Genomic DNA, 13270 nt, shown 5'->3' with positions numbered 1-13270 from the left:
TATAAAGTGCAGAGTTGGGCAACAACCGAACTGCTTTTTTTTTTTTTTTTTTTTTTTTTTTAAAGCTGATCATTTAAAGAGTGTTCTGGGACTTTATCTTTTTCTATTCATGGCTGACATGACCTCATCAGTGGATGACTGTTGGGGATCCACCACTCAAGATCCCTGCCGATCAGTTGATCCCTGGGGCTGCTGTCACTACTGTCAGCATAGAAAACAAAAAGCTGTGACTGCAGTGCAGCAGCCCAGGTTAGTAATGCAGGCACAGCTCCCATTAAATTCACCGGGAGCTGCAACTGCAATACCAGCCCAAGCCGCTGCAGTGTGGTCAGGGCTTTCGGCTGACTGGAGTAACTGCTGCTCTTTGAATCTACTAGTTAGTAGGGATTTCTGTGGATCATCTATTGATGACTGTCAGTTATGAATAGAAAATAGTCTAAAAAGCCCCGGAATACCCAATTTAAATATGCTACCCTATGTAAGGGTAGCATATTATATGGACAGATCCATACTACTTCCAGCCCAAATGATACAAAAAATATTGTGCCATTTGGCTGATAGGAGCAATCAAAGGATATATAGCCAACTAAAGCTTCATTTAGACGGGAGGAATGTTGGGCAAACGATACCCGACACTCGTTCCAGCACATACTAGCTCCAGTGCACCTGCACGGGAGCTAGTATCACTGGCTTACAGCGGGGAGGCTGGAGGAGATTTCTTTCCTAGAGAGAAATCTCCTGCAGCAACCCGCCCCCATGCTGGCTGCTCTGTGAGCCAGCCAAAGATACTAGCTTCCATGCAACAGTACGGGAACGAGGATACACAGGGACGATTGTCTGGCATCGGTTTCCCAACATTCGTCCCGTCTAAATGGCCCTTTTAGTCATCAGTCCACTGTGATCAGAGCAGGGAAGGCAACCAGCTATTTTCCTGGTTAAAAAAACTGCTACAGCAGTTTGTATTAGCATTGCACCAGGGCTTTCTTGCCAAAGCCTCTTTAGGCCGCCTGCACACGAGCGGGTCGGATCCGGCAGCAAGAATTCTTGCCACGGGACCCGACCCGAGAGCCTGCAGGGACGAGCGCATACTCTCCCGCGCCTGGCGACCCCGGCTCTTTCATGTGCCAGCGGCCGGGTGAGTGCGTGCCCCGCACAAAAACAGGACATGCCGCGGTTTGTTTGCCGCGCGAGATTTCGCGCGGCCAAACCGCAGCCGTCTGCATAGGAGTGCGTATTGTAATGCACTCCTATGCAAACTTTCAGTGGCGGAAATCCCGCGGCGGGATTTCCGCCCGTGTGCAGGCGGCCTAACCCATATAATTTATCTTTTATAATTTATGGTTTTATCTTTTGCATACAGTACTAATCAAAAGTTTAGACACATTTGACTGAATGTTGGGTTCTCTAGGTTCAGACATTTCAGTTTAAAGGAATTCTGTCATCTCGTTCATGTTGCCTTAACCGCAGACAGCATGAACCTGAAACACGGATGCTTTTCGCCCCGTGGATGTTTTATTCTGACATGCTGCATCATTTTCAAATAAACACTTTGAATTTTGACTACGAGGGCCGGCCCTGTATAGGAAGAGAGCTGTCACTCTGCAAGCAGCTCTTCAGTTTTTCATTAGTTGGTGATTTCTGTTATATATTCTGCACACTGCAGGTGGAGAAAACTGCATATTCTGCTCCTTAATTCTGTGGCATACACAGAAAAATAATTGCATCGTGCAGGACACTACTGCAGTACTGAGTGGTGTAGATGTGATTCCAATAGCAGCAAGACAGTAACTTATTATTCGCAGTAGCCACATCTGTGCGGAAGTCTGTATTTCTACCCCCTATAGGTTTATATTATCAGCTTGAGTTATCGCCTTCCTCCACTAAAGTCCCATTTACACGCAACGATTATTGCTCAAAATTCATTCAAGCGATGGCTTTTGAGCAGCAATCGTTGCATGAAAACGCTTCCATCTTTCACTGTTCAGCTGAACGATGATTATTAGATGAGCATAAAATCCATCCTTCAGCGAGAGACATATAGCAGGTACCACATGCTGCGTTTTCCATGGGAGCAGCTGATTACATTCTATTCAGGCGGCAGCCCGTGCGAAGACAATGTGACTGAGTGCTAAGTTCAGATCACATGCTGGGATTTGCAAACTGCTGCTGGAGGCTCCTCTTCATGTAAATGAAGCTGATAAAGTGCTAATGGGCATTAGTGCAAAATGATCACTAGAACTGTCAATCTTTCAATCGTTTGAAAGATTGTCTTTGGTAAAAGATAATATGGACAACAGGTTAAGGCTCATTTACATGCAGAGACAAATCTCACATGACAATCAGACAAATTTAGCACAAACACTTTAACTTGTGTAAATAAAGTGGTTTTCACTTTTGCAAGCTATCACAATACGATAATTGTCTCATGTAAATGCAAAAAATTGTTTACTATTCGTTTGTCAGCATAGAAATCATCGCTAGATCGCTGGCTTCTCGCTGAGTAAATGCTCCCTGCTCAGAGCTTCACATAGAATGTGAAGCATTGAGCGAGAAACCTGCAATCCAGCAGTGATCCCTGCCTGTCTAAATGCTCTGCATGAGCGCTAATAACCTTAGTCGTGACATCAGTGCTCGTGCAGTCGTTTACACGATTCCCATTCCATCTAAATGGGACATACATTGTCAACAACCTCCTCCATATTAACGGATCCCAAATACACTGTAGAAATGGTAGAAGATAGGGGTAGGAAACAGTATGGATAGGAGCTTAACTTTACATTAGATTCAGATTAATATAGAACAAACACATAAGCGATTTACTCTTCTCGTCACATTCATTGGGGGACACCATAACATCTTTGGTATAGCTCCTGCCACTAGTAGGTGGACACTGAGCAAAGAAAGTAGTCCCTCTTACCAGCTAAACCCTTCCTGCAGGCACTGAGCTAAATCCATGTTAGTTTAGTTGTCCGTAGGTGGCAGACCTTCCTGCTCTGCAAGTCTTCTCTGCTTTCATTTGTCCCTTTTTTTTCTCTGAGAATGAGGGATGAGCTAACTTCTGTGATTGTCTCTAAGTGGGGAGGGTGAATAGTGCTGCATCAGACACGCTGTTTCTCCCTCCAAGAAGACAATGGAACAGAACAGCATTAACTGCTCTGCCTCCCGCCAGCCATGTGGTCACATGAGATTCCTGCCTTCCCTCCCCACCCCACTCAAGCCTTTTCTCCCCACTACATGACAATAGTATCTTAAGCAGTGTCCGTTCTCATTACCCTCTTTTTATAGGAGTACTGTGAGACTTTAACTCTTGAGTACGTGATTAAATCAAGTTGCATCCGTTGCCTTATTCCTGTCCATAATGGAGTAATGTGGTGCAGCAACACTGCTATATCTAGATAGTAATGAGTGAAACAGACATCTTGTCCTCTTATTGACCAGTCACATGCGTGTCATGATTGCAAAGGTAGCGATCAGGTCACCATGTCCTCTTCTGAAGACATAACGGTCAATGCATTGATGTGATTTATGCAGTAAAAATAAGACATTAAACTGCCTTTACTACCCCTAGGGCAGAATGAATGAACTTCTGCCGGAATCTGTTTCTCACATCATAGGTATTCCTGCTTAACTCGGTATTTGATGTTGACTGCACATTAAAGCCATCTAATTTCTCCCCCCTTCTTCATGGGTTGAACAATTGCTACCCTATGAGATGGTTATTGCTATCCCAATCAGCTACATTAACTCTGTTATATGACATCCAACCATTTTTACTACTACGTTTCGTACAGGTTATCATTGTGCAGTGCTTACTACCATCAGATAGATATAGTTACTTTTTCCATGAAGAGTGGCCTGTAATACTTCTCTCCATACCACCGTTACATTACTGCTACATTCTATATAGCAGAATCACGCAGTCTGGGGAGCATCAGACTGGCCTCATTTTCTCTTACGAAGGAGTTATTGTACAGCAAGTCACTACATTCCATCTCGCATTAATCTGTTTTAGTCAAATGGCCGGAAGGATAATTGCATAGGTCAGTCCATATCTAACATGGTAATACTGTTTTCATATATCAGTCAGCTGGTATCTTCATGACCACACTGTTATGGCCAGTACGAGAAAGCTCATTCTCTTCTGGAGCGCAGGTTAACATATGCCTACTAGACGGACTACTTACTCTGTCACATCTCTCATTAACCCCTCTTATGAGGGAGTATTTACGATGCAGTTATTTAAAGAGCTGCCGGTACTGAGATTATCTGCCTTCTCGCACCCGCCATGTGGAGAAGTACTGGATGGAAGATTGTCCTCCCCTTTCAGGCTGCATTTCTTGCGTTGATGCTGCTCGGTACAAATGGTACAAAAATAAAATAAACCGCTCGTCTGGCAAAAAGCAAGTCCTCTTATGGCTATGTCAATGGAAAACTGAATAAGTAAGGTGGGCCTCGAAAGGGGTAAAGAAGTTTTACTGTACATTTATACACACTAATCTATAAATCACTAACGCTAATCCTGAATGACAGTCTTTATCCCTTTCCAATCAAATTTGGATCCGGGTTTTCCTAAGGGACTTTCTCTTTTTCTGCTGTTTTACAACAGCGCTATATGCTGGCTAAAGCCAGTACTGCATAAGGGGACAGGTTGGATAGGCTCCGACAGCAGAGAGGCTGGCAATACACAGTAAAATAACCCCGACGGGCGTCTTCCAACATCGGAGCTGTACAGCCTTAAATCATAATGTCTTTAGATGTCAGACAGTGGATTGGAAAGGGTTAATATGTATTAAAATATTCTTCATTACGGTTAGCATTGCACAACTTTTTGTTTTTCAAATTAAAAGCAAAATAATTACCGATGCAAGTTGGTGCATCTCTCTAGCGTTCCAGGGTTATATTAACTACAGTGTGTAACTATTATACAGTTGCTGATTTGTATTAAAATATTGTTCATTAACTCTTTCCAATCCACTGTCTGACGTCTTCCTACATTCTGACTGAAGCTTGTACAGCTCCAATGTCAGAATACGTACGACAGGGTATTCTTACCATCTATTACCAGCCACTCTGCTGTCGGAGCCTCGCCTGCCCACACACACTGGCTTTAGCCAGCAGATGGCACCGTTGTATAGCAGCAAAAAGAAACCCTGAATCCAAAATTTGACTGGAAAGGGTTAAGATTGTATTTGTGAAATTTCCAGCCTGAACAGGAATTTTTAGTCTGTCTGCTGCTCCAGTGCAGCCTGCTGTATATAGTTTGCATTGTGGTGGTGATTTCATAGGGCAACAGCAGGGCATTTAAACATAACCGTACTTATTAATGTTTTAGACTTCCTGTGTAATAACTGTAAAAGAGGCAAATGTATTGTTAATAAACCTATTAGACTTCTGTCCTTAAGACTTTATTCTTACATCTTAAAGGAGGAAGAGAAAGATGCTGATATGCCTGGAACTTCCACAAGAAAAAGAAAGGTGAAGCTAATAAACTAGCTACGTAGCTTGTAAAAGCAAAATCATAACTGATGCAAGTTATTGTATATCTCTAGCTTTCCAGGGTTATATCAACTAGAAACTTTTTTTCTTTTTTACTCACCTGAACTAATGAAATACTATTGTCAGGCCTCTGTCCCTGTGTCTGAATAACTGAAAACTACATCCAGATGGAAACCATAGGCTTCAATTACTGAGACAGAAGGCAATAAGGTCTCTGTTTGACCTGGACTTTTTAATTTCTAGCAATTGTAGTAGAGATCATGGCGTAGTCTACTACAACAGTCTCTCTGGCACAAATGCCGAAATGAATGGAGCCCTGCTCAAACGGAAACCTTATTAGTCTCCATTTAATTAATGGTTCTTTCATCTGGATGCAGTTTTTGATGATATAGACGGACCTCCATGATGGAAGCCAGACATATAGGGTAAAACCTGGTGTGAACTCACCCTTCCATCTATTCTGTTCAATTCAGCGTATCCTGTTCTCACCAAATAGTGTGTTACAACTACTATACTGTTGCTGGTTTGTGTTTTAGGAATACCAGCCAAGGCGCACACTACGAAGCAGAGCACATTCTTATGATCTGCAGTCGTGGAAGGAGCAGTGTCAGGAGTTGTTAAATCTGATCTTCCAGTGCGAAGATTCTGAACCTTTCCGACAACCAGTTGATCTTATTGAGTACTCGGTAAGTCCTTACCACTGCATTTAGATTCAGAGCTGTTCTGATAGCTTACCCCTTAAATAGTGCTCGTTGCAGCGTACACAACATGCTTTTTCTTCATGCAGTCTGCATATTTGTGATGTACTGTATTCACATTTTGTGTGCGATTTAATTTTGTTTGCACGTTACCGGAGGCTAAAAATATGAAATTTTTTGTGTTAAAACATATTTATTCCCCAAATTACTGGATTTATATGTCTCAAAATATGCTATCCATTTGAAATGACTTTCATTCTGCTGTTAACAACTTATCTTGTGAATTGAATATTCAGTTTAGCTTCTTTCTTTTTTTTTTTTTCTTCAGGACTATCGAGATATTATCGATACTCCAATGGATTTTGGAACAGTTAAGAAGAAATTGGAGGCTGGTAGCTATGATTCTCCAACTGAACTTTGCAAGGATGTAAGGTTGATTTTCAGCAACTCAAAATCTTATACTCCAAGCAAAAGATCTAAGGTGTGCCAATTTTCATATTCCCTTCACGCTAACTTTGATTTACTTAGACTTTCAGCAGAGATGGGGTGAATGCACATGGGCGGAAATTCTGCAGCAAGATTTCCCGTAGAATTTCTGCCCGTGCACACTGCCATAGGATTGCATTGGTATATGCAATCCTAGGCAGACAGCCGTGATTTGACTGCGTGAAAACTCGCGCGGTAAACAAATAGCGGCATGTCCTATTTCTGTGCGAGCCTCGCAGTGGCCCGCACAGAAACATCACCGCTGACGCATCGGCTCTGCTCTACGCATGTGCGGCTGTGCACCAGCCGGCACATCGCAGAGCAGAGAGAAGGCACGGGTCGCATCCCGCTGCGAGAATTCTCGCAGCAGGATCCAACCTGGCTGTCTGCATTAACCCATATTCTTATCTATATAAACATCAAGTAGTTAATAACTTTTTAAACTTTTTTTTTTAATTTTATTGAATATCTAATTATATTACTCAGTGACAAATCTAGTATAACATGCTTCAAGTATACAACTCTTCAAATTACTTAAAACAGGTTACACTGTATAACACAACACAAATGATTAGGTATTTTGTTGAATTCAGAATATAAAACTCCATTCCTATGGAGATCTATATGGTACCTAGGCAGGTCGGAGACCTCATTTTGCCCATCAGTTGCTGAAATGCGTTTTGTGTTTAGGTTGTGGTTGATGAGCCACACCATATTCCCCAGATGTTGTAGAATTTATCTGGGCACTTTTTTTTATTTTTGCCTTCCTCTGGATCAACAACATGGGAGGATTAATAGGCTGAACTAGATGGACATTGTCTTCATTCGGCCTTACATACTATGTTACGGGCCAGAAAAAGCACCTCACTAAGAAAAATACGGATGTGGAATTGCCACTGCTCTTCATCCAGTATACCCAGTAAACATTCGACGGGGTTTGGTGGAAGTGGCAGCCCCAATAGTTATCCCAGGAGGTCTGTAACCTCCGTCCAGAAGAAGTATATCATCAGACAACTCTACATCAAATGGTTAAAGTTAGCATTGGGTGTCTGACAGCGATGGCCTTGTGTGTTAGGGGTTCTATTCATCCTAAATAATCTGCTTTGTGTCAAATAACATTGATGTATAATGCTTAGTTGGATCAGTTTGTTAATTCCTGGTGAGACTGACGTGTGAGGAGGACATTGCAGTATTCCACTCCTCTTCAGAGAGCGAGGGGATTATTTCTCACCATTTGTCAAAGAAACCCAGCTCTATGTATAACATTTTAGCTTTAAATTAGATATGTATGTATCTGCGAGATTAGTAATCAATACATTTTAATTCCTTTAGATATATAGCATGAGTTTGCGACTATCTGCTTTCTTCGAGGAGCGTGTCAGCACTATATTATCAGACTATCAAGCTGCTATCAAATTCCATCAGCGGAACACAATGACAAAGCGCAAGAAGAAAAGGAATCGAAGCAGCTCTTCCAGTAGTAGCGCAGCATCAAGGTAGCACAGAGAACTTGTTTAGCTTTTAGTCATTCGATTGTTGTTTCATGAAGCAACTTTTACATGAGAATGTTCTGCTTTTTCTGATTGCGTATTACAAAAGCTTTTTAAAAAAAATATATTTTAGCCCTGAAAGGAAAAGAAAATACGTACGACACCAGCAAAAACAAGAAAGCACAGTGTCAGTACCTCCACGATCCGCTCCTCAAAAGGTAACTACTCAGATAAACGGCAAGGGAACAGAGTCAAGTCCTATGGCTCGAACAAGGAGCTGCAAGCGTCACATAGAGCCGATTTCTCCTGGTCAACCATCTACATCTTCTACACCTAAGCTTCTGGCTTTGAAACCCAATAATACTGCCACTCCTGGAAAGACAGGTATTTATGGATAAAAATATATTACATTTCAAACCAGACTCAAGTAATGTGTATTTCATAGGAATAACTTCTAATTACAGATTTCATGTAGAAGAGTCATGTGAATTTTTTCGTTGACAGTCTGTGTTTTTAATGCGCAAACACAGATGTAAAAGTGCTAGATGTGGGAACAGAGAATGTTTGTTTAAAGCCAGGTTAATACAGTGTTCTGGTGTTTTTTTTCCCTCTTTCCCCTAGTCTATGTAGGTGCTGAAGATTGCCTTATAAGAGCTACTAGAAGTCATAGGATTCTATACTAGTCCTATTAAATTTCTATAAAAATACCTGTTTACATGCATTTTCTGTAAATCTCTCAGGGGAAGTTTGTATTAATTGTGTAATCTATCCATTGTTAGTATCGGAAAACCCTACAAAACATCCCAGAGGTCAAACTGCTGCCAACAATGCCGGCCAGCCAACTAACAACCAAGTGGCAAAGAATGCTATACCCAAAGACACTTTGGAGAAAGAAAAACCTTTGAAGCGCAGGATGAAAGGCCTGACCAGTTCATCTCAAGGTTGGCAATAGCTCTTTTTAAATATAAGGATTAGCCTTGGTATAATCTTGAAAGTAATTTTAGAACGGCCAGATATTTTAATGCAGATTTGTTCCTTAACAGTAAGCAATCCGTGTTTTCTTTTCTCTTAACAGTTGAAAAGAAGGAGATTTTGCCATCAGGTATTCAGGTTAATGGACACAGCAGTCTGCCAAATAAGCCAGCTGTGAAAGGACGTCCTGGCCGTAAACCAAAGGTTATTGTAAATAATGCAACCAGTAACAGCGATTCCAACAACGCAGTTCAAGTAGTACCCAAGAAAAGAGGCCGAAAACCAAAATATCCTAGGAATGATGATCAGTCACAAATTGTACCCCAAACCCCTAATAGGCCTACTGCATTACCAGAAAAGATTAAAGAACAGCCAACTACTTCCACTTGCATTTCGGAAGTGAACATTAAGAATGAAAACGAGGTACCAAAAAAACGGAGAGGAAGAAAACCAAAAGTAAAACCAGAGCTATTAGAGCCAACTGCTCCACCTCCTTTGCCGCCTCCTCCACCTGCACCAACACAGATCAAGTCGGAGGAAGGAAGACTAGAAAATACTAAAATACAAACGAGAAGTAAATGCAAAAAAACTGAAGAGCCCATGGATGAATCGCCAGACACTTCAGAAGGAATTAATAATTCTGAACTCCAAATGAGAACTAGAAATCAGGGAAGAAGAACTGCATTTTACAATGAAGAAGACTCTGAGGAAGAGCAAAGACAGCTGCTGTTTGAAGACACTTCTTTGACTTTTGGAACCTCCAGCAGAGGAAGGGTACGAAAATTAACAGAGAAAGCTAAAGCAAATTTAATAGGCTGGTAAATGTACGGAAGTGCAGCTTTACTGAAGTATATCTACTTTTCGCTGCTATAAAAGACAACAAAAAACTCTTCCAGGGGAAGGGGACATTTTTCATAGGTGTTTTTCTAATCTTAAAAAAATTTGCTATTTATTGCCTATGGATAAATTGTAAGCATTTTCAGTATGTGTACTTCTCAGAAAGATCAGGCAGAACAAAGTTCATCCTAATTATATACACCAACTTGTAAATGCATTTTGGGTTTTGCACAAAGGTAAAAATATTGGACATATGAGGGAATATTGTTGCATAAGGAATGGCAAAAACAAATTTTTTACCTCACACGTGGGGGAAAATACACTGTATCCCAAGGCTTTGTGCATTTTCCTGTACATAGGCAGTGAAGATCATATATATCTATATATATTGATATATACTTATATATCCACATTGGAAGATATTTCATTTGCGTCTAATTTTTCAGACCTATATTCTAGTACCAATCAATAAAACGGATTAGTGTGCCAAAGACGGAGACCTGAATGCAGATAAAGCCTACAACTTCTGATTGTCTGAATCGCGCACAATCTCTGTATATAGCAGACATACAAAATAACTTGTATATTGCATTGAAGATAGTGTAAGCTGTGCTCACTTCCTGTTTTTGGTACTTTTGTTGTTAAGATGCAGTGGGCAGGGTTCTTTTAAGAGACTTTTTAAAGCATTAGAAATGTAATAGCTTGGAAGTTAAATGGGGCAGTCTATATAAATTTATATTTTATATATTTTTGGTGTTACCCACCTGCTGGGAATATCCAGCTAATGTGACTTTTAGAAGTACTGGTTTATTGGTATCCTCATGTTGCCTACGGTTTTTTTTAAAAAATGACATAAAATGCAAATTACAGTTATATCGAACAGTTCATTTCTGTATAGACAGGAGAGAGAAAATAAAAATCTACATGTATATTTAGCAGACGGTATAAAGGAATTGGGAAACCTTTTTGATACCTACTGGCAACTTATTGTGATGATCAGTATTGTGAGCATTTTAGGGTTTGAGATTGTACTGCTTTGTTGGTAAATTACCATATTTGAATGTTTATTTTCTCACATGTTTAACGGCAAAAAATGTGTACATAATACAACATGTACATATGTGTATACAAGTATGTGTAATACAGCATTTTACACGTTACGCATTTATAATCCAAGTATCAAAACTTTTACATGATTTTTTTAGACTCACTTAGAATTAAAAAGCAATTTTAAAATGTCACTGTCTAGTTTGATTCTAAAAGATGTGTAGTTTGATTTTTGAAAGTAATGTCAATGCACACAGTTTTATTTTTGGTAATGCTTTCCCCTGCATTCATACTACACTGACAAGTAAATAGGGTTTCGGCAAAATATAATTTAATTTGTGTGCCTTGTATTTTTTTTTCCCTTTAAACAATGTATATTAAAATGACTTCTATATTTTAACTAAATGTATTCAACTGTATGCTGTTAAATAAGGAACACTCTTAATCATTTATGATACACTGCAGCTTTAAACTTATTGTTTAATGGAAATTATCCTGTTTGTTCTGTATGAAAGAGGCGGACTATTTAGTAAATGTTTTATAACTTTGCTGCTGTTTTATTTCCTGTATGTATATTTGAGTGATTTCTAGCCTTAAGGCCCATTTACATGTAACGATTATCGCTCAAAATTTGTTCAAACAACCGAAAAGGAGCGATAATCGCTACATGTAAACGCTGGCATTGTGCAGTTTTCACTTGAACGATTATTTAAAGGTGAATTTAAAATCCATCGTTCAGCTACTGAGAGGTAAAGTATCTCTCAATAGATGGCACGCTATTCTCTCCACGGGAGTCGGCAGAAAACATTGTAAACTGCGCACAGCCGCGAAGAGAACAATGTAGCATGTTCACGGCTGGGCATGTGATCACAAGCTGGGCTCTGCAAACCGCTCCTGGAGGCCCTTTTACATGCAAATGAAGATGATTGTGTTAATGGACATTAACACTTTATGCAAATACAGCGTGAAATCTTTCAGTCATTTTAAAGATTGTTTGCCTGTAAATGGGCCTTTAAGTAGTGAGGAACCCTGTAGAGCTGCACTCACCCTTTTCTAATTGAAAAACAAAAGAAAGGACGCAATAGAATATTAACCCTTTCCAATCCAATTTCTCTGCCACCTGCATACTCCCCAGCTCTTATTTATTTTGGATGGAAAAGCACGTTGTGGATTGTTTGGCGTTACTCAATAGAAACACATAAAAATGAACTGTTATGATTTACTAGCATTTTTTTTTTTACATTTAAGTGTGAGTTATGAGTTTTACATCCGGAAAATAATTTGTAGTAATCACGTAAATGCATGTATATTGATATTAGTGCATTTAAATGATAGGAGCTTAGATGCATAGAGATAAAAGCTTTCTTCTGTTTATTCGGTACTAGCTTACCCGTCGCGCGTTGCTGCGAAGACAGACATACATTCATTCGTTTTTATATATCTAGATAACAACCAATCACAGCGCAGCTTTCATGTTACCTCAGTGGTATAATATATAACAACCAATCACAGCGCAGCTTTCATGTTACCTTAGCAGTAAGAGAAATAACCAATCACAGCGCAACTTTTATTCTGCCTCAGCAATATAAAAAATAGCAACCAATCACAGCGCAGCTTTCATGTTACCTCTGCGGTATTATATATAGCAACCAATCACAGCACAGCTTTCATGTTACCTCTGCGGTATTATATATAGCAACCAATCACAGCGCAGCTTTCATGTTACCTCAGTGGTATAATATATAACAACGAATCGCAGCACAGCTTTCATGCAACCTCAGTAGTATAAGAAGTAGCCACCAATCACAGCACAGCTTTCATGTTACCTCAGCAGTATAAGAAATAGCAACCAATCACAGCACAGCTTTCATTTTACCTCAGCATTCTGAATATCCAGCAATTGTCTTGCGAAACGTTCAGCGGATGCATCATTTTCTGGTTGAACACTCATCCCGTGGCTCGTAATGCCTTTTGCTTTCGTGCTTGAGATGGTAATCAAACGATCTTTGTCTGGGAGGCATAACTGTTGACGACGCTCGTACGCGCGGCACCTATCGTAGGATAGCTGTACTATGCCTATAATCCTCCCAGGAGTGTACTCAGCAACTTCCCAAAGTCTCATGGCAATTGGATGAATGGTGTAGTAATGCATAAAGGACAGACAGACATACATTCATTTATATATATCAGGAAGTGAGAGAATTACATTCCGTACGTAAAATTTGGACGCTAATTGTTTTGCGC

At 40.2% G+C, this 13270-nt stretch overlaps 1 protein-coding gene across 2 annotated transcripts in view; it reads left to right on the top strand.

Moving 5' to 3' along the window:
* PHIP (pleckstrin homology domain interacting protein) overlaps positions 1–11217 on the top strand; it is a 108645-nt gene extending 97428 nt beyond the window's left edge. For both annotated transcript variants that reach the window (XM_066604870.1, XM_066604862.1), the window contains exons 34-40: positions 5425–5475; positions 6033–6182; positions 6523–6675; positions 8013–8176; positions 8304–8554; positions 8950–9111; positions 9246–11217. In XM_066604870.1, coding sequence (XP_066460967.1) covers positions 5425–5475; positions 6033–6182; positions 6523–6675; positions 8013–8176; positions 8304–8554; positions 8950–9111; positions 9246–9964 — 1650 coding nt within the window. In that variant the 3' untranslated portion in view covers positions 9965–11217. The remainder of the gene's footprint in view (positions 1–5424; positions 5476–6032; positions 6183–6522; positions 6676–8012; positions 8177–8303; positions 8555–8949; positions 9112–9245) is intronic.
* The last annotated feature ends 2053 nt before the right edge of the window (positions 11218–13270 follow it).

Source organism: Eleutherodactylus coqui, chromosome 1 (assembly GCF_035609145.1).
Source record: "Eleutherodactylus coqui strain aEleCoq1 chromosome 1, aEleCoq1.hap1, whole genome shotgun sequence".
Lineage (NCBI taxonomy): Eukaryota > Metazoa > Chordata > Amphibia > Anura > Eleutherodactylidae > Eleutherodactylus > Eleutherodactylus coqui.
This window is presented reverse-complemented; position numbering and strand designations above follow the sequence as displayed.